Source organism: Anopheles darlingi, chromosome 2 (assembly GCF_943734745.1).
Source record: "Anopheles darlingi chromosome 2, idAnoDarlMG_H_01, whole genome shotgun sequence".
Lineage (NCBI taxonomy): Eukaryota > Metazoa > Arthropoda > Insecta > Diptera > Culicidae > Anopheles > Anopheles darlingi.
The window spans coordinates 4015001-4035000 of NC_064874.1; the positions used below are offsets into that span (position 1 = coordinate 4015001).

The 20000-nt window shown below is 51.0% G+C and overlaps 2 protein-coding genes across 29 annotated transcripts in view; one reads left to right on the forward strand and one right to left on the reverse strand.

Annotated features, from left to right (window-relative positions):
- LOC125948457 (G protein-activated inward rectifier potassium channel 3) overlaps positions 1-20000 on the forward strand; it is a 63225-nt gene that overhangs the window by 20114 nt on the left and 23111 nt on the right. Inside the window, exon 2 of one of the 9 annotated variants that reach the window (XM_049674530.1) lies at positions 3489-3525. The exons of 6 other annotated variants lie outside the window; for them this stretch is intronic. Coding sequence is in view for 1 of the 3 variants with exons in the window: in XM_049674528.1 (XP_049530485.1) it covers positions 6924-7030 (107 nt within the window). In the remaining 2 variants the exon portion in view is untranslated. Of the gene's footprint in view, positions 1-3353; positions 3526-6881; positions 7031-20000 lie in introns of those variants that run through there. 2 more of the 9 variants (XM_049674529.1, XM_049674528.1) reach the window with 2 other exon arrangements.
- Positions 1-20000, reverse strand: part of LOC125948459 (serine/threonine-protein phosphatase 2B catalytic subunit 3-like) — a 45648-nt gene that overhangs the window by 7562 nt on the left and 18086 nt on the right. The window contains exon 1 of one of the 20 annotated variants that reach the window (XM_049674553.1): positions 604-1035. The exons of 18 other annotated variants lie outside the window; for them this stretch is intronic. The gene's annotated coding sequence lies outside the window, so the exon portion shown is untranslated. Of the gene's footprint in view, positions 1-447; positions 1036-20000 lie in introns of those variants that run through there. One more of the 20 variants, XM_049674552.1, reaches the window with a different exon arrangement.

The window sequence follows — 20000 nt, forward strand, 5'->3', positions numbered from 1 at the left end:
AGCAGGACGAATGCAGATGGCCGGTTCGACCGCAGTGCGAAGCGCAGCGTAGAAGGGTCGAAAAGCGGGCCGCGGGTCTACCACCGGTTCGTGCGGACGAAATAAAAATAAGTTTTCGTCGACCTCTGGGGCTGCGCTTGGTGCGCCAACGCTCTACTATCCGCGCCTCTATATGGTGAGTGTAGGATGACCCTCACTTCGAGCATCACGATCGTGCCGTGGGCATCGATGGGAGGAATGGTCGCGGTAGTCGAGGTAGTTTGGTACCGGCTCTTCTGCCGGCAACAGGTGGCGTGCGCGCGCGCCACAGATGGTGACAAAAGAGGCAAGAGCGGGAGAGCGAGATCGTGGCATAGAGCGAGAGAGAGAAAGCGTGTAGTACGTGAGAAATAACAAGGCAAGCACATTTAGTGGCGCGAAGGAATTGTCACAAATGTAAATAGGCACCTCGCAAGACACAACGCTACTAGGCAGCGGCGGCGGCGGCGGCGGCGGCGAAGGAGGACGATCCAATGAAGAAGATGGCTTTCGGCTTCGGCTTTTTTTTTTTTGCTATCACACAACTACAGGTGCGTTGCTGCGACTCGCTTCTCCGATCCGTACCTCGGGTGTCCGTTCTCGTTGTGTTCAGCGAGTCATCCAACAACAAAACCACAAAAAACCGCAATGGACGACACTAAAATCTCTCCCCAGACGCCACGATTTTAAAACACACTTTAAGATAAGCAACGGAAACGTTAACACACTAAAAACGGGACTCGATTTGGACGGTAGCAGGGGAGTTTTAAAACGAACTACAACTAACTGGTGAACGCGAAACGCGCGCGCACTAGATTCGAGGATTAAAACGAAAATGTAACGATAGCAACGGGGTTTACTGAAACCACCGGCGGCCTACTGCAGGGAGGTACAGCGTACACTACGAGAGAAAACTTGGCACTGCCTCCACGATGGCGACGAGCATGTTGATCAAGCACCGCGCGGTCGCACACGCCCGTTGTCACCACGAGCAGCGAGCGAGAGAGGCGGTCTGCCTGGTCTGCCACTGCCTGCCACCATTGCCTGCCGCCATATGGCCCTGGGGAGAAGGAGCTCCTTCGAGATCGAGAGAACAATCCGTGCGCGCGAGAGAGCTGTGCTTCTTCGGGAGCACACAATGGGGAGCGCGACGGTTTGTTCGCCTCTCTTGGCGGCGGTCGCGGTCGCGGTGAACGATCGGCTTATGGCACGGTGTGTGGGGGGGGGGGAGGGGTGCGCCCCAACGGTGCATGATCATGCGCCTACTGCGGTACGATTGGCGACATGTTTTTTTTTGTTGGTTTTTTTTGGTTGCAGTGTGGGAGAGCGAAAGTGTCATAATGAGATGATAAAGTGCGCATGTATTTAGCGTTTTGATGAAGTGCTTGTGCAAGTGCGAAGCGAGTACGGGGGTCAATCTGTGTGTGAACAGATCGATGATCGACTGCGTGCCGTTGGCCTCGATACCAACCAGCAGCTCGCTTGCGGATCGCGAAGCGCGGTCGTGCAAATGGTGGCCAATCGTGTGTGCGTGATTTGCCGTTTAATTATTCGGTTTTGTTGCCACTTGATCACCCCTTCACCCTCCGCCGGGCCGCCTTGTACTTGGTTTGTGCATATAGTGAGCGACGACGCGAGCGTGGCGATCGATCGGCGCGACTCACGCGACCTGTGCGACACGACCGCGGAACCAATCCCCTGCCCCTCCCTGCACCTGTGGCCCCTATACGCTGCTTGATCGATTGGCGACGAACGCAAACCCGTTGATCGACACACGCGGTCGACCCAGGCGAGGAGAGTGAGAGAAGGAGCTGAGTCGCGGGTTGTGTCGCGCGTCTTGCTTCGTCTTTCGTTGTGCCATTTTGATGTCGCAACTCGATGGCTCGCAGGTACCTTAGACGAATTAGTAGGGTGGTGGTGGAGGAAGCCCTGACGTGAGAGGGGGCTCTTCGCTTCGACTGCTATCGTTCCAGAACGTCGTCATTGGTGATCGATTGTCTTGGACGTGTCAATTATGCCATCAACGCGGCGGGGTCTGTACACCGGAACCGATTGCCACCAACAGCATGACGCTAACGAATGACGAAGATCAATGACAGGATCGGTTGCTCGATCGACTGAAGAGATCGGCACTCATCTGTCTCGGTTAGTGTGTCTGTACTTTTCCCGGAGGAAGCCATGTTTCGTGTCCCATTTGGATTGCCCAAAAAACACGGAGGACCAGAGGGTAGCGCAGGCAGGAAGGAAACCTTCCAAATGATGGCACAGCACGGCAGTGAATTAGATTTTAATGAAGTAATTAATTCTTCATGTGGTCTTAGCTGGTGCTGCTGCTAGCGCTGCTGCTAGTAGTGATGATGATGGTGGTGGACACCAGCGCAGTGTCAGCCGTCACAGTGGCGCGTGTGGTCGCGCGAGACCAGGCCCCCTACTATACTATGTCGGTTGCGTTGGGCGAGGGGGTTCGCCTCGTGATGAACTGAAGCAGATCTAAAATTAAATCTGCCCACTACTACTAGGCATTATGCACAATCCTTCTCAGGAAAAACAAGGGGGAGAGCAGAAGCAGAAGGTGCTGCTGCCGGTGCTGTTTGGTTTTCATCTTTCTGCCACATCCTACACGCTGTCCACTGGGTGGATGGGAAAGAATTTGAAACAAAAATTTGATTGAGTTGAAGCGAACTGCGTTGTCACAAACTCTGCAGGAGAAATATTGTTTTCGGTGAAGTGGAGCGAACCACGCGCTGCGCACTAGACACAGCATCCACTTCATAGTTGCTGCTGCTACTGTCGTTCCAGCGCTCAAACCATAACAATGTTCATTATTCCACAATCGTTACAATTCGTTGGTAAACAACAACGGGAGGAAATATAAGGTGATCCTCTCGGCACTTGTAACGCAGCTTCTGTTCTATCTGTTCCGCTGGCGGCCTAGCGGCCTAATGTTTACCATTTCAGTTTACACGGCGACGATGTGCCTCCGTTCAGGGAGCGAGGTGTACCCGCGCGCCCAACGTGTTCGCCACACGCTCAATAAACACACAGGCATAGGCAGCTGGAGCCAGCCAGGCAGCTTCGCGATGTTCACGTTCTGTCGCCTTGTCTTGGCTTCGCCACACCTCATCCCCCCCTCTAACATGGACAACAAAAAATGTAGAGTTTGGAAATGCAAACGTTTGTCTAACGAACCTTATTTTTCTTGGCAAGCGCACCTTTATGTACCTTCCGTTAGTGAACCGGCCCCCGACGTGGTGGGGGGTGTGCCGGTAGTCAACGAGAAGTAGCGGCGACATCTTCTTACCTTGGAGCGAAGTGGCGTCGTTAGAAAACGAAATTACCACCCTCTAATTGCTACTTGGTCCATACCTTGCTACTGATAACAAGATCATTTCCAGCCCCCCCGGGACGATGTTTGTCGACTTTGCTAATGTAGATCTCCTTTTCTTTTCTCGTTGCTTTTCCTTCCACAGGTGAGACATCTTGGACAAATTATTGACATAATTTGTGGTATGTATAAAAGGGTAATTAATTGGTTTTTGGGGTACAATTCTCGGATCACAAAATTTGCCCCGGATGAAAGGAAGATGAGTTCCACTTTCCGGGATGAAGCAATCGTTGTTTTTCGTTTGATGGAGTTGTTTTCGGGTGATACGCATTTTTTCCCATTTTCTCGGGGTAGGAAAAAAAACAAATTTCTAGCGATTTCTAGGACACAACATCGACTTAGCACGGGCACAGCTGCACTGTTCGTCATTTTCCTTCTACGAAACGAAACAGGCAAGACGCGAGGGTACAGCGAAGATGCAGCCGGTTTCGGTCACGGAAGAAGCACTTGTGGTGGAGTAAATTATGGTATTAATTAAAACTTTTTGGCCTCTCGCTCCTTCGCCTCTCGCCAGCTCGCCTCACCGCCTGGCCAAGTCAGAGGACGGAAAAGTTAAGTCCTTCCAATCCTTGCAAGATCCTCGAAGGCGACGGGAGAGCTAGCTAATTGATCGAACCCATATCCCCCTGACGTTAGTATCTCGGAGTTGCCCCCGAAACGAGCCGAGTTTATTGTCGGTGGGAACGTTTGTTGATTGAATTTGGGATCATTTATTTGCCATCGTTTAGCTGGACCGCGCGGCGTTTTAAGAGGCCGCTTCGTTTACGTTTCTTCGACGATAAATCGATAAAGAAGCAATCTCGCCCAGAACCGGAATGATCGTGACGTTGATTAACGCTCATTTAATACGCTTTTGCAGCATTAAAATGAAGGTGCAGCAAATCTCTACGAGGTAGAGAGAGAGAGAAGGGGAGAGAGAGAGAGAGAAGGAAGAAAAATGGAGAAAGAGGGAGAAAGAGAGCGACGGTGGAAATGCAAATGGTGCGCTCCACGAAGGAAGACATTACTCAGGGAACGCGAACGTGAACGCCATCCGTTAATTGGTTCTCGCACCAGTCGCGCGCGCCTCGAACGCGGATTGAGAGTGAACGTCAAAGGTTCAGCTGCGGTGCTGCTGCTGCTGCTGCTGCTGCTGCACCGTCACCACACATCAGACGGAAGCGGAAGTTGATATTTTATTCATGAAACGAAACGAGAAACGGAGAAAGTGTGCAACGCGTCGTGTGCTTGCTTGCTCGCTTCCCGCTTTGCGATGACGTTCACCGGTTTGTTCCCGGTTGACGTAGGTTTGCGACCCTTTCGACAATAATCGATAGCTCCAGGAAGAGCCACAGGAGTTTTCAGAAGGTATTCAGAAGGTTCAGTCGGAACAGCGACGACAACGACGATTCTTCCGGACGTGCCTTATCCCGGTCGTTTATAATTGATGATCCATTTTTGATGGGCGTCGATCTCATCTCATCATCAAACGGGTACCACAACCGTTATTAGAGAGAGAGAGAGAGAAAGTGAGAGATAGAAAGAGAGCTAGTGGTGGTGTTGAAACCATATTTCAAGATTTGTTAATCTTGGCTATACCTTGGCGATGCCGTACGTTCCTTGAGGGTTTCTTCTGACGACGAACCGTATGGATGAAATATTCAACATTTTATCATCCCACTTTCGCGCATTCAAGTGGGATATCTAACCTCAGCGCGACGATATTACGCGCTTGAAGTTTGAAAACAAAAAATAGAGCGATCAGGAGAGAGTTTTGCGTACACGCAGCGCGGCCTCATGGCAAAGGCCTTGTCCACCTCCCATGGTCGTGATGACAGTTTGAGTGATATCGAGTGTGGCATATAGCAAACAGGATCAGGAAGGAAAAGTATTGTTTCACGAAAGTCAAGGTGTCAAGGCACATTAGGTCTCAAAAATCGCAACCTCGGAATGAAGGGAACTTGGTTCAGCGTAAGGTGAGCTGCAGCTTTAATTTGTGTGTTGATTTTATTTTTAATCATACAATTAACAACCCAAATCCATTCTTCTCGACACACACACACACACACACACACATGCCGCGACACGCATCGAAGAGAGAAAGAGTGAGTAATCAAGCAAAGAGCACCGCGAAGTGACCAAATTGGCGAGCTCGAGATGAACGGGTGAGAGAAGAGTGCCTGTTGTCATCGATCTACTTTGTCAAACACCGCGGAACGCCATTGCTGTGCTCGGTGGTTTCGGTTTGTCAGCGCTCGCGCACACACCAGGCGCACCTGCACTAGGATAACACGGCACATGGTGTCCGCGATATGGACAGGGGGGGAGGGCTTGAGATTGAGATGTCACTGATACTGCTCTGCTTTGTGGCTGTTTCCCCTTGGTCAATCGCCGGCCAGAAAGGTTTGTTGTGATGTGATGGTGGCCTCTAATCACATTGTTTGATTTTGGCGTGACCAACGCGAAACGGAATAGACAACGGCGACGACGACGACGACAACAACGGCACCGTATCATCCTCACTCCTCTTTTCACGAGTCGCTAATTGCACCTCCCGGAAGCTTGCTTACTGATGCTATTGCTATTGCTGCTGCTGCTGCTGCCTGGTAGCTATTCTCGGTTCGTTGGTTTATTCGGGAATTCGGAACCAACCCCGCACCGTCGCCATACTGATGGCGCAGCAGTGGTAGCAGCAGCAGTTTGATATCGTACCGTGAGCAATTCCGTTGACGCGCGTTCCGGATCGATTTTTCCGGGCCAAAAATCTAGCTCAATCGTATCCGGGACCATCCGGGGATCGTTTGCTTTGTCCTTCGACAAGACACGATCGCTGAGGAGCAAGTGTTAATCGATTGGACCGAGGTGGTGGCCGTCCACCATGTGTGTGGACCGCGAGTGCTCGGTCGGTTCGGTATTTTATGCTTCGCGTCCTCGAACTGGTGTTATGTGGCCGAAAATTGGAAGTGACAACTTCATTAGCTACGCAACACTTTGGAGCGCTAAAACTCGTTCCAGCGCTACGGTGTTAGGTCACGTGTTACGCTCCGGTGGGCATCTGTCAACGATCGCGAGAAGTTGATAGCGGATCATTGTTCCAAGTGACGTCGACACGAGCTCGATAGAGGCAAAAAGAAGCGTCGAAACGTTGTGTGGAGAGCCAATTGCAAACGGAGCGAAAGAAGAAAGCCAATTAATCCATTGCCCTGTGGTGTGGTGTGAGGTGTGCTGTGTTCCCTCCGGTCACAAGATGAAGGACTTTTCTCACCCTCGAAGAAGGAGTAGTGTGTTCAAGTGGTACGGGAAGCGGACAACAGAACTGTGAAGCAGAGCAAAGGTGCTTTGGCAAAGGAAAGCGAACAACGTGTGTTGACACACACACAGGCACACACACGTGTGGTGACCACTATTCCTTCTCTTGATCCAACGGGAGCTGCACCGGAGTGAGAGAGTGGGAAAAAAGGGAAAAAAGTTATTTATGCTGGACCAGTTGCCACGGAGTTGGAGGAGCATCCGCCGCATCCGCATCCCCGGCGCGATCATCATGCCACGGAACTTGAAGCAGTCCCTCAGCCAGGTATCGATAGCGATTGACAACGACAAATGGGCGGCCTCGTCGACGGAACCGGACTGGCACGAGGAAGCGCTCAAGTAGGTGTTTTTTTTCCTGCGATTTCTTTCGATCCAACTCTCTGTCTCTCTTGCTCTATTCCTTCTTCCTTCTTCTTCTTCTGTCTCTCTCTCTTTCCCTCTCTCTCTGAGCTCTCTGTACTCTCTACACGCACAAACCGTGGTCCGTAATCCGGCTAACACGGACGCTGTTTACATTTTCCCCGTAAAAACGGCCCCGTTTTGGCCGCTGGGTGGTCTGCACTAATGCGTGTATATAGCTTGGTAGCACCAGATGCCGGCCCGATTCAGGCCCGTCAAAGGCGACAACGGCGCGCGACTTTTCGCGAGACCATTTTCGAGGAGGTCCATTCATCTTCTGTCGCTGCTCCCTCTGCTCGACGCTCGGATTCTCCTTTGATGATGATCGGCAGGATAGGCAAGCGAATTGTCCGACGGAGTGCGAGATGGCACCATCGTTCGCCGCCGATGCGCTGATCTGATCTGCGTTTTCGTTCCGTCGACGACGACGACGAGCACTGTAATTGGCACCCTTTGTTTGGAGGTCCGGCCGGAGGAGGAGAGAAGGAGGAGTAGTAGTAGGAAACCGTTGTCGATAGTAGTGTAGTGGCTGTGGGACCACCGCAGCACCGTCCGTCCGGTCCAATGTTCCGTGAGTCATGGCGACGGTACGCGCGGTTTCGTGGATATTTTTAACTTTTGGCTCGCTTCAATTTAGATGCAGGCAAGGAGAATGGGGAAAGGAGAGGGACCAATGGAAAGGGGCACAGATTAAAAGAGAGAAAAAAAACGGATCCAACAATGAAAAACCGTGACCGAGGCGCGTCGTGCCAAATGGTGGAAAATCTGACAAACACACCATCGTGTGAACGGCGCGTCCGAGCAGATGCTGCAATGTCAAGTTTCGCGCGCGCGCTCTCTCTGTCTTTCCTAGCTCTGCAATGTCTGTTGTTTGTGTGTTTTGCATTTTGTTTAGTTTTTCTACATCATATTCAACCTGATGTCGGGAATTCGGTCCTCTATTCGTTGGCTCTACACTGACCCAAACTGAACCTTGCCATGACACCTGGTGCTGTATGTTGGTGACTACACGAATTAAAGAAAGTTCGATTGGATCCAGGCGTCTGCTTTTATCATTGCATTGCACTCCGTCAGTTATTTCTGGAGAAGTTTGTGTTCCTTCTCAAGTCCTCCGATACCGGGAGTAGATCAAACAACGTACTAGTTGCCGTTTTTTTTGCTACATAAAGTGACCAAACAGCCATCATTCGAATGATAGAATTTGGGAGAAGATTAAGCAGCTCTGTTGTGAAGGATAGGAGGGAGCGCACCGAAAGGAAAGCCGCCCGTTGTCCAGTGGGCCAGTGAAAGCAGCTTGCGTGAGCCATGAAGGATAAAATTACATGCTGGCTAATGTTTCCGGCAATGTTCTATTTCTGTGGTACGTCATTTGCTTATCCAGACGGCGAGCGGGGACGACGATGGTGGTGGCGGTGGTCGTGGTCTCCGGGGAGCGATCGTCCAAGACCGGGAGTGCAATAATCGTAACGAAATGTTACATTTCCGCGTATACGTTCCGAGGGACAGAAAAATGGTTTTCTGGTTCGCAAAAAACCAACGCTCTCTTCCTTCGTCCTTTGTTCGTTCGTTACGTTTTTTGGGCTCTTGCTCTTTTCCTTTGTCGTTTGTCGGGAAGGAGATTGGGATTCCTTGGGTTATCTCTCCCGCTGCTTACTTCTAATCCCTATCATCAATTCAAGCGCTGACCTGACCTTCGCACCAAGTCGAGGGTGGAGGTGGAAAATTAATTCGCAGAAAAGCAGAACTAGATGGAATGTGGGAGACCTACCTACCTCCACCAGGTAGAAGAGATGGATTTATCTCCATCTCCATGCCCTCTTCTTGGTTCGGTTTGTATTTCTCCAACCCCTCTCTACTATCGCCAGAGTTGGCGTGTGCACGGCGGCAGAAGTACTGCGCGATTGCGTGACGAAGATCGGTAAAACACTGCCCCGGATAGTGTCCGGTTTGTTTGATAAGGAGCAGTGTTCAAGCTTCTTCAAGGTAGAGGTAGCCGTCGCCACGCTATCAGGCGGTGCCGATCAGTCGAACCCCACGGTTCGCTCGGAAGGACATTTTGCCCCGAAACCGTCTGCGCCTCTTCCCTTCTTCATCGTCTTCTTTCGATGAGGCTTTTCCCGGTCCAAGGTTCGGCCGGGGGGGAGGGTGCTTCCGCGTGAAGTAATTATTGTAATGGAACGGACCTGATTAAGCTCAGAACCGGGGCAGGAAAGGAATAAACATACCAGCACAAGCTAATATCCGAACACGCATCGTGTCCTTCTCCTACTCCTGTGATCTGACTTATGAGACTACATAAAAAAAAACGCATTCGTTGGGGTCTCATTAAGACGGACCGGAGCCGGGCCGGATATAGGATTAGTGACTCTTTTGCTGTGCCCGGCCAAAGACAGGCCAAAGTCAAAGTCGCTGAATGCGCCACGGAGCACGGAAGCTGCCACACACACACACGCGCGCATACGGAACCACACAGCCAGCGTTCGGCTGGAATTGACCTACATAACACCGACGGAACGGGCGGGTTGCAGAGAATTCATAATTTCCCTAGAGAGCATATTCGTTCGCTCGGTCGTTTCGATTCCGGGCCCCTCCGGTCTTGCGACCACCATCATGGTGTAGGTCATGTTTTCGGTTTAATATCGCTTTAAGCCCTTCGCCCGTGCCCGTGGAACTACGGGCTCACTGCGGGTCACACTATCAAATCCGGCGAATCGGAAAGCTTAGCGAGCAGCAGCCGAGCAGTTCGTGTCGATCGAATTCGGTTTTTCAATATGGCGCTGCCAGAGAGGGCGCTGCAGGAACTGTATCCTTGCTCCTGGGACCCTGGCTGGTGCTGGCGCTGGCCGGGCCATTCCTCTTTTGTGTCGAGCGGATAAGTGGGACGATTATTTTCGCGCTGCTCATCGCAAGAAGGCTTAGTGCTCCGGGGGTCTACATGTACGGTGGATCGCATAAAACGTGCTCATACTCAGGGGCCGGTTTGGCTCGCTGGCTCGCTGGCATCTAATGGCGTAGAGGCAATGTACACCACACACACACACACACACACACACATACACGCACACATATGGCTTCTTGTTTGATTTCGTGTTCTCCACTCTTATTCGTCGCTGAAATTATACAGAATTTTTCTAGAGAGACAGAGAGATAGCAAGAGAGACGGAGGGATGGGAGGACGTTACAACGAAGCGCAGACGCCACCAGCGAAAAGAGCAGCAGCAGCAGTAGCTTGAGCAATGTACTAGGGCGCGGACGACGGCAAAGCGAACATGAGATTGTGCCGCCGGCTATTGGACACATACACACACACACACACACACACACGTGCACACACATTTCTGCCTGCCACCCCTTAACCCTCCACCCCCTCCCCACCCAGCCATCAAAGATTAGGTTCATTTTTCATGGCAACGCATCGCAGGGCGTATGCGTCAGCGGCGAGGTTTCGAGAATGGAGGCGCCTGGTAGCTTGGTTTTCCCTCAGAATGGAGACGCCTTGTCTGCGACAGAACGTTATTAGACGGATCTACGGATGGGCGTAGCCATCCAGGAGCCACGTAATGGTACAGGAACATGCTTGATTGCGACGACATTCACGATAATTAAGCGATTGAGCATCACCGGGATCACGCTGCACTGTCACCATCGTGGCACGCGCCACAGCCCCGAGATTGAATTTCTACCTTTGGCCGTCACCGGTTGATGGTTGCCTTAAAGCACCGACCGGCCAACGGAAGTCGAGAGAGGGATGACGAGCAAAAAGTCAAACAAAAAAGTTTTGGAACGGCCATACAGTATAGTGATGGTCGTGGTGGCGGTGGTGATGGTGGTGGTGGTTTCCCGGAAGCGGGGAAGCGATTGTGTTAGCAATAAAACATTCAACATGACTGCCGGCTGTCCAATCGAGTGATTGAGGCCGGGCTCCCGGGCCCTCGGGATTCCCTGGGGGGTGCGTGAGGAGGCCAGCGTGTCCCCCACGTAACGTCTCCCTTTTGCTATGATGCCAAAAGCTGACAGCGGCGAAGCAATAAAGTACCCGAGATAAGAGTGACAGCCGAGAGATGGTTCCGCCGGTGAATTGATTCGTAAATAGAAAAATATCTATCTGGAGCCCCCCGGCGCATCCTAATGTCCATGCCGGCAATTGGCCCACGGTTAAGGTTTCAGAATGTGGTGTTCCAGAAGTTTAATCTGTTTCCGAATGGTCGCCAATCCTAGTGATCGGTGGCGTCCAAATTAATGCGCCGCTGGACGCTACGTTGTGAACACTATGTAACAACGTTTGCATTATTCAACAGCGTTACGCTGTCTGTTCGAAACAGTTCGTCGTCTAAACCTCTCCACTCATCATCTGAGCGCTCTCCGGGGGTTGGCTGAATTCTGATAAGAACCCAGTGTAAGAAGTCAGTGAGTCATGAGAAAGGGCAACCAAGATACCGCTACCAATTCAGCTCCGTCAATTCGAAAGAAAAGGGCACCGAGCAGCAGTAGACAGCAGCAGCGTTTGGGGGCATGCATTCGATTTGTTTTGATTACCTCGTCGTGGCCAAGTTTTATGATTCGCCGTAATGGGCCCCCCCCACACCTTCCCACGCCATCGCGCGCTTTGCACCCTTTTTTTGTTGACTTTGCAAGGGGGTCCGAGGTCCTAGAACGAGCGAATTTGCATAAGAGAGTTCGAGGCATTAGAGTGTTTGAGAAACGGTTATTTTGCTTCCCTTTGCTTTTCTTTCCCTCTCTTTTGCTATCTCTTGCTGTCGCTCTCTCTCACTCTCTATCTCTCTACATCGAAGTTGAAGTTTGTGTTGTCTATTTTGCTTCGTGGGTGGGTTAGGTTAAAAAATGGGTTCTCTCGTCGGTTGCTGTGTTCTGTGTTGTGTGTACAAGACGTGTAAAAAGGGAGCGCAGCGGTTTTGACATTTCCCTTGGCGGTAGGATATGATAGAGCCCACGGGACGTGTGAGAGGAGAGCAGCAGAAGGGCGGACAACAGAAACAAAACGGACAAATTGCTGCTTGCTTGGCTAGCTGGCTTTTTTCGGGGTCTTGGGGTTACGCGCACGTATAGCCCTCCTGTGTGTGTGTGTGCAGTGTTACACCAGTACGACCTCGTTTGGAGTCTAAAATTTATGAAGCCATCAAGAAGACGAGCGAACCGTTTTGGCGGCCCTCGTTACCGCCCGTTCCCCGTCTGTATCGTGAGTTTGTCCTGGGTTAGCACGCGTTATCATGATTTAAATGAATGAACCACAAGACGCAAGGACGAAGGTGGAGTTAGTCGTCCTTCGTTCTGGGAAACTTTCGTCGCGACAGAAGATGGGGTAATTTGGATTAGATTTAGATTAGATTTCTCTTACCTCGGCCTAGCGCTGCTCGGCAGTACCACCGGTGGCGCATTCATGGCGCATGATTGATTGGATTGTGTGTGTATGTGTGTGTGTGTATTGCTTCGCCAAACGCTAATAGCAAAAAGAAAGCGACTACGGGCAGCAGTAGCAGCGGCATGGTCGCGAATATTGATCGTTAAATTGTTTCAAAGACACATATTTCAACCACCACCAGACCACCCCCAGGAAGTCCTTTCCTCCTGCTTCAGCATCGAGCCATGTGTGTGTGTGTGTGTGTGTATGTGTACAAGTCTCAATCGAATTCACATCGATCTCGCTCGCCTCCCCAGAGGGGGACACTCCACTCGGTTGATGATAAAATAAGTTTTCACTTGTGAAATGTTTATCTTGCGCTGATAAGACGCGTTGAGGAAAAGTAAATCGGCAAGCAAGGTCTTACGTGGTAGCCGCCGCCAAAGAAGTCGAACGCAGTCGTCGATGGCGAACAAGCGAATATGGCGCGACGCAAAAAGGGGTTCACTTAAGAGGCATTATTCAATTTTGAATTTCGAATTTTCTTTCGGTCTACGGTCTACGGCGAAGAAATGTGGCAGGTGTATAGCCAACACATTCCCTCCCTCCTCTCCCCGTTCTTTCAAACGATCAAGTCAAACGGGAGCTTTTCCTGGGAAATTGCTGTTCTCCTCCCGAGATTCCTGCAGCACTCTCTCTCTCTATCTCGCTTACTCCCAAGCAACAAGGTGTGCGCCGTGTGGCGGATTCCGGTATACAATCGAACACGCGCCACTCGGCGGAAAGCGGAAGGAAATCTTCTTCACGATCGATTCTGCAGATGACGTAGATGGCAGCGACGACGTCGACGACGACGACGACGACGACGACGACGATGAATGCTGAAGGCGATGATGATGCTGATGATGATGGTGATGATGATACTCCCGGGGGTTTGGTTCAGAGACGCGAACATTCCAACCGAACTCGGTCGTCGGTCGAACTTCTTCCGTGAGGGAATGTTTTTCCTTTCTTTTCGGAGTCTCGACGTCGTCAGACGCGGCATTCCAAGGCGCTGCTAGTCTTCGTTCGTCTTCCTCAACCTACGACTCCTTTATCTCTCTCTCTCTCTCTCTCTCTCTCTCTCTCTCTCTTTCTCACACCGCGGCATTGTTTTCCGCCTTTTTCCAATCGTTTCCAGTTTCCAGTTTTGGTTATGATTTAGGTGAAGTTTTGGGTCGGCAACGGTTTCAAGATGAATGTGCCCCTTCACCGCGAAAGGATTCTTTGTACAAGGGCCAACCGCCCCGGAAGGGTGGCCGCGAAAGGGAAGGGAGTAACGAAAATATGAAACACGCGACAACCGAACCGAACCGAACCGACGGTATGGGTTGGTGTTTCCCAGGAAATAATCGATAAACGACTTTGGCAGGAGGCAGGGGAGGGGTAGGTGGTACAACAAGTCAAAAGTTTCTCGGTATTCCACTCCTCCTCCTCTTTCGGTTCGCCTCCCTCTACCGGCTGTGGAAGGATTTGGTTTGGTGAGGTAATTGCCTTCGATGAAAAACTCGACGCGGCGGCGACCAGAAAAGGTCTTCCACAGTTGCTCGCTCTGCTCTGCCTCTTTTTTGGGACGAAGGACAATTATTCGGGCCCCTGGAAATGATTTCAACGCTACCCCGAGACCCGAATTGTGTTGTCCATTTCACTGACTGTAGAATCCGGTCTGCGAGCCCTTGCAACCGGTGCACGGTTACTGATGAATGTATATTTTTCTCTTTCTTTCCCTCTCTTTCTCTCTTGCTACCTCACTTCCATCCAGCATCACACACACATATCGCCTGACAGAATAGGGGGCCACAGATTATAAAGTAATTTACAATTTACTGGCATGCCGTGGCATGTCGTGTACGCGTGTGTGCGTCTGTTTGTGCTTGTTTATTTTACACGGCCGAAAGACAGCCGAAATTAATGTAATTTGGTCGGAATCCTACAATAAAAGGTATTCCTCTCGATTCGGTCCTTGTCGGAGGAGAACTCGGTTCCCTCTCGCTTCCACTCACTGGAGCATTCTTCCCAGTTGCCAGTGTTTTCTTAACCGCGTTTTCTTAACTGGCAGAATGGAAGTGGTGCGAGTGGATGGTGGTGGCCACCACCGAGACCTCCTCATCTATCTCATAAACAGCTCGCTCTCATTCACCAATAGCAACCTTGACGGGCAGACGGCCCGGACGGCAGAGTGCTCCACAACCTTTCCTTCCTTTTTGGAGAGTGTTGGTAGGTCGTCGGTCACAAGCCAGGCCAGCTAGCCAGTCAGCCAGAGCAAGCACAGTTGCGGTGACCTTTTTCATCAGATCGTTTGCAGAAAGCGAGGAAAGCATCACCGTCTCGCACCCATCGTCATGCTGCCGTTCCGTCGGACCGGTTGCGGATTGTAAGACATTCCGACGGGGCCAAATGAGTTCACCAGTCCCGCCCGATAAGCAACACCCACAGCACCGAGAGCAGTTGGCGAGAGGTCGAAAGACGGGAAGTGAACGAAGCAGATAGGTTTATGGTTTGTGTATAATTAATTATTAAAAGCAAACATATCTTCCCGAATGATTTCCGACCCCCTCTCCAACAGACTGAGCCAGCTTCGCTCGATCCCCGGTTTCGGATGTTTTCTCACTGCCACGGACAGGTCCGGGCTCTGCTGGGGCTGCCCGGTTTCATTGAGAAATGACTTGCCGGACGAGAGTGTGGCCTAGAGATGTTTTGTGAGATGATTTGGGGGCCGCCGCGCCTTTCGTTTCGTTTTCGAAGGGCTTCGGGACATGCTGTATGACAGTTCCGGGAAGCCGTTTAATGCGTCAAGAAAGTAGGAAAAGTGTCCGCGGGAAGCCCAAAAAAAAAAACGGGAAGCCTTTGAAAACGCACCCAAGCCACTCTGATCTCTTGACAATGTTTTGTATTATCTACTTTGGGCGAATGTGTTTTGTTTGTGATGCCGCAAAAGCGCCAGACAACGTTAGACGAAAGCTAAGGGAAAGTAACGACAACAACAATGGCGACAGATGGTCGTCCCCCAGTGGTCGGACGAAGCGATCGTTTCGTTTATCCCGCGGTCCAAAAACGAATGCTCAGCTAGTTATCCAATCGCCAGCGTGTGTGTAATGAGATGTTTCGGAAGATAACAGTCGGTCTCGGGTCGGACCCGAGGGACTCGGCACCGCGGAGGAAACACACATTTAAAGGTCTCCGGTACCACCATCACCACCACCACCGGCATGGAGGGATGGAGGCGCATGGTAATTGGGGATTGGGAGAACTCCCTAAGGGAATTTGTTGCCACAGAACACATCGTCGTGTTCCGTTGCCATCGTCGTCGTCGCCGTGGTCGTGAGTTTCCTCACTGTTTCACCTCTCTCTGTCTCTGTCTCTATCTCTCTCTTTCTTTCTCTCTGCGCTGTAAAGGCTCCATTGGAGCGCGCACTACTGAGTTATCTTCATTTGGGTAACGCTGCCGCTGCGACGAGCCTTAATCTTAATGTGGCGTAGCGTGGCCCCGTGGCCCGGGCACCGAGAACGCAGCATAACCACTAACGGAGCGCCGCTACTCTTGGCAGCTTCAAAGCGATGCACGCAGAGTGCGAAGCAAGCGACGCGAGGACCGGACCGGAATATCGTTATTACTCGGTCTGCCTGGCTATAAGACCTCCTCTTGCGAGTCGTTTGATTAGGCAAATGATCAAGAGAGAGAGAGAGAGAACGAAAGAGAAAGATAAAGAGAGAGAGAGACCATGGACAGCATAGTTCGCTTACATGTTTATGTAACGACGAGGAGGACGACGCCGAGAAGCCGACGACACTGAAGAAGAGGACAGGGATAGGAGGAGGTGCAAGAGGCACAAGTTTATCGTCGTCGTCGTCGTCCTTGCCAGAAATGGTTTAACGCGGAATCGTGGTGGAAATGGAAACTACCACCCTCTCACCGTGTACAGTGGAATTGTTAAACAAGCACCAAACACTCTCGTCACACGCACACACACACACACACGACACACGCTCGCACACATATCGGCCAGATTAAAAGTCGTCGTAAAACAGTAACTCATAACGCGGCGGGGCGATTGCTGCGGTAGGAACAACATTTCGCTTGCCGTCGCATCGCGGAGGAAATAAGTAAGAAAATTCGACGAAAGAACAGAAAAATAGTGTGGAAGGAATAGGAGCAGTAAGAAGTGTATGGCGAGAACAACTGATACACCAGACGGTTATACTGTTATGGTTTTGCTGGGCAAAAGGCAGCAGCAGGCATGTTGCTGTCCCCGCCATAACGCTGCTGTCCTCCTTCCAGCGCATGGTGAAGGTTATAAAATGAGCGATGGAACGGCCAGGCCGTGGGGCGGGCAGCCATATGAATTTAATGCGATTTCCAGATTATGGCTAGCGCGCCTTCTTGGCGGCGAACACCAGCACCGGCCACGACCACATCGTGTTTGGTAGGTGTTGGGGTTCGCGGGAGTTTGAGTTGCGTGTGCTCGTCCTATAACACTCCGCTGCGACCACGACGCGAGAAAGGCGGCGAATGTTACGTGCATAATTATAAAATCATACCAGCGCGCACAGCGCCACTGCTTGCAACCAGCGATCGCGAACTGATACAATGCAGGCAAATTATGCAATCAAGGAAGAGGATATCAAACTCGCGCACTTCGCCGTCGTCCTTGTCTGTATCCCTGACTGGCCCGCAATCATCAGGCTCACTACTTGTAGCGTCTGCGCGCCTCTACCTGAGCGTTTATTGCATTTTCATTGCAACCGGACCCCGCCCCCCGATGACAGTGGTACAGGACACTGACTGGCGCTCTGGCGGGCACTAAGTCCGCGCCTCGCCTCTTCCCGGACAAACAGAATGAGAAGAGAAAAAACCGGAAAAAATCACACTCGCGTTTTGTCGCTTGACATTCAATTCGGCACGCAATATCCTCATTAGAGTGCGGACCCCGTCCCAGCGACTAGAGATAGCGGAGCTTTTTCACCTAATGGAAGAAGCTGATGTGATGTGTACCAAACGGCGACGCTATGCAACGCAATCTTTGGCAATTCTGGCGCACGTCTAGCTCGTCCGGAGTGTGCCGCCATTCATTCAAAGTTCAATTTCCGCTTTATTTGGTACGTTTTTCCGGCTGAAAGAAAAACTGAATTGAAACTACCACCTGATGGAACGCAGGTGAACCGCACAAGATGCGAGCTATCGCTTCGGGGCATGGATTGTAAATTGAACGCGGATCGCGTTTTTTATTGTAATTATTTATTGAAAAATAATCGGCTTTTTACACAGACAGAAAACAAACGCTACACGACACACATCAGACAAGTGCATCGGTGGAAATGGTACCGAGGAGGTTGTGTGTTTGTGAAAATCAAATTGGCTTAATGTTCTCGGGTGGGAGGACCGTGGAAGGGTCGTTGAAGGCCACAGTATGAATGCAATTTATAGCAGCGAAAGGGAAAGGTGAAAGGAGCGCACGAGGCAGGTAGAGTAATTAATAGCGTTCTGTTCAAACAGGCCACAACACGGAGAGTTGGAGAGAGTGATGGAGAGAAAGGGAGGGGGACCGCACCATCATCATCATCATCACCATGTCCATGACCCCTCGACTCGCTCGCGCTTGATGGACAGGCGTAAATTTGTGTATCGATGAAACTTTAATGGAAATCGTCCTTCTTTCAACGCCTTCGACGAAAAGGACATACCAGCTTGCTAAGTCCGTTCGGCACCATTATCACTACCACCACCACCATCTCTTGGGGCTGCTTCGCACACAGCACAGTGATTTTATTAATCCGTCGATAATGAAATCGATATTCATTAATATGCCATAAAAAGTCCATCTGCGTTGCTGCTGTGCTGATGTGTGCCTAAGGCCACTCCCCACAGACTGTAAGGAGCCGTCAACAACGGTATTCATTACACACTTTCCACACGACCTCGCTCGACGACTGCGAATAAACGACGCCAGATGGGGACGACGCCGCGTTATTGCGAGAAACCCGGCGACGAGGTCTTCTACTGACCGGATGGGCCACGGTGATTGTGTGCTGCTCGAGAGGTGCGTTCGCGCTCAAGCGCGCTAGTGTACCGGAGGAAGCGTAATCGAAAACATGATCTAAAACGGTACGGCGAGCGAGCGAGCGAGCGAGCGTAATTCATCATCATGCAATGGCGGTAGTAGCACCGCGGCCGTTAAGCCGTTGGCGGATCACGGGCGGGTGAAATCATATTGCGCTGAAGATTGAATCGCAAATTCGTTTAAAAATATAATTACACTTCGGTACTTCTCCGATGCGCGCTATAGGTCCTCGTGAACCACCCGTTCCTTCAGTGTATCATAGGGCTTGTCAACGTACCCGGTACTAGACACGCTTGTTGATGAAGCGATCGATGGTTTGTTTGTTTGACCGAAAAGAAAAAAAAAGGTCCAACATTTTAACACCCGTAGCAGAGAGGAGCCGGTCGCTAGTGATTAATGAAAATCGATCGAACCCATTGTTTGCGCTCGTCCTTAACCTTTTGCTTGACATTTTGAGACCCCTCCTTCCACCTCATTTTCTCTACTACCGGAGTGGAGCGGCTTTTCTCGATTTGTCACCTAACGCGTTGGCAGACCTCGACGGACGACCGATGGAGCAATAAAAGAAAAATTACATTTTTTTGATTTGTTTTCCCGTTAAATAAACGTTGGAGATATAAAAACCCAAAGCGGCCACCAGCGTTTCCGATGCGGCAACACATACACAGAGACAAGCCAGAGTGGCTGGCTTCCTTCCATGGTTCCATGGTGGCCACCGGGGGCGCTGGCGCAGAGCAAGGTTCTTTCATCTTTCGAATCACGTTTTGTCCATTTATCTAGTTTCGTTTAAACTACGCTCAACTTGAGTGGTAGCATTGAGCAAATGCAGCGAGCAAGTGTCTGGCTCTCCCGGGAGGGCGCTTTTCGCCCACCATATTCCGTACCGTGACCACGCTGCCGTATTGTGGTGTTGCTGCTGCTGCTGCTGACCATTGACGGAAGACAGCGATAAATGGTTATTGGCTGTTGCGCGGCCGCAGCATAAAACAGAACACACCGCGGGGACCACGGTGCGAATGATAAGAAAAGAAGCAATCATGGGATGTTGTGGAGGATGATGATGGTGATGATATGATTCGTGTTTCCGTCCCATTTCCCGGTCGAACGGTGGTGGTGGTGGTGATGGTTGGTGGCTCGCTATTAAAGGCATAAACTAATGGCAAAAGTGAAGTGAAGATCGCTATTGTGTCGTGGTCATTGTCAGGTCAGGTGCGGTGTGAGGTGTGGTATTCAGTTACCAATTTCCAATTCATGCTCACCGCTCCCTTTCAACGCCTGTCAATCAGCCAATTGACACATTTTCATTTCATAAATTTAACGAAAACCCCGCGTTTGAACCATCGCGTCCTTCGTCAACGCGCAGTGGGATGCCTGATCCTTAAATTGAGGTGTCGCGAGGATTTATAGGAGGGGTATTATGGGTTGGGCTAACGATGGGGACCGGCATTCGGCA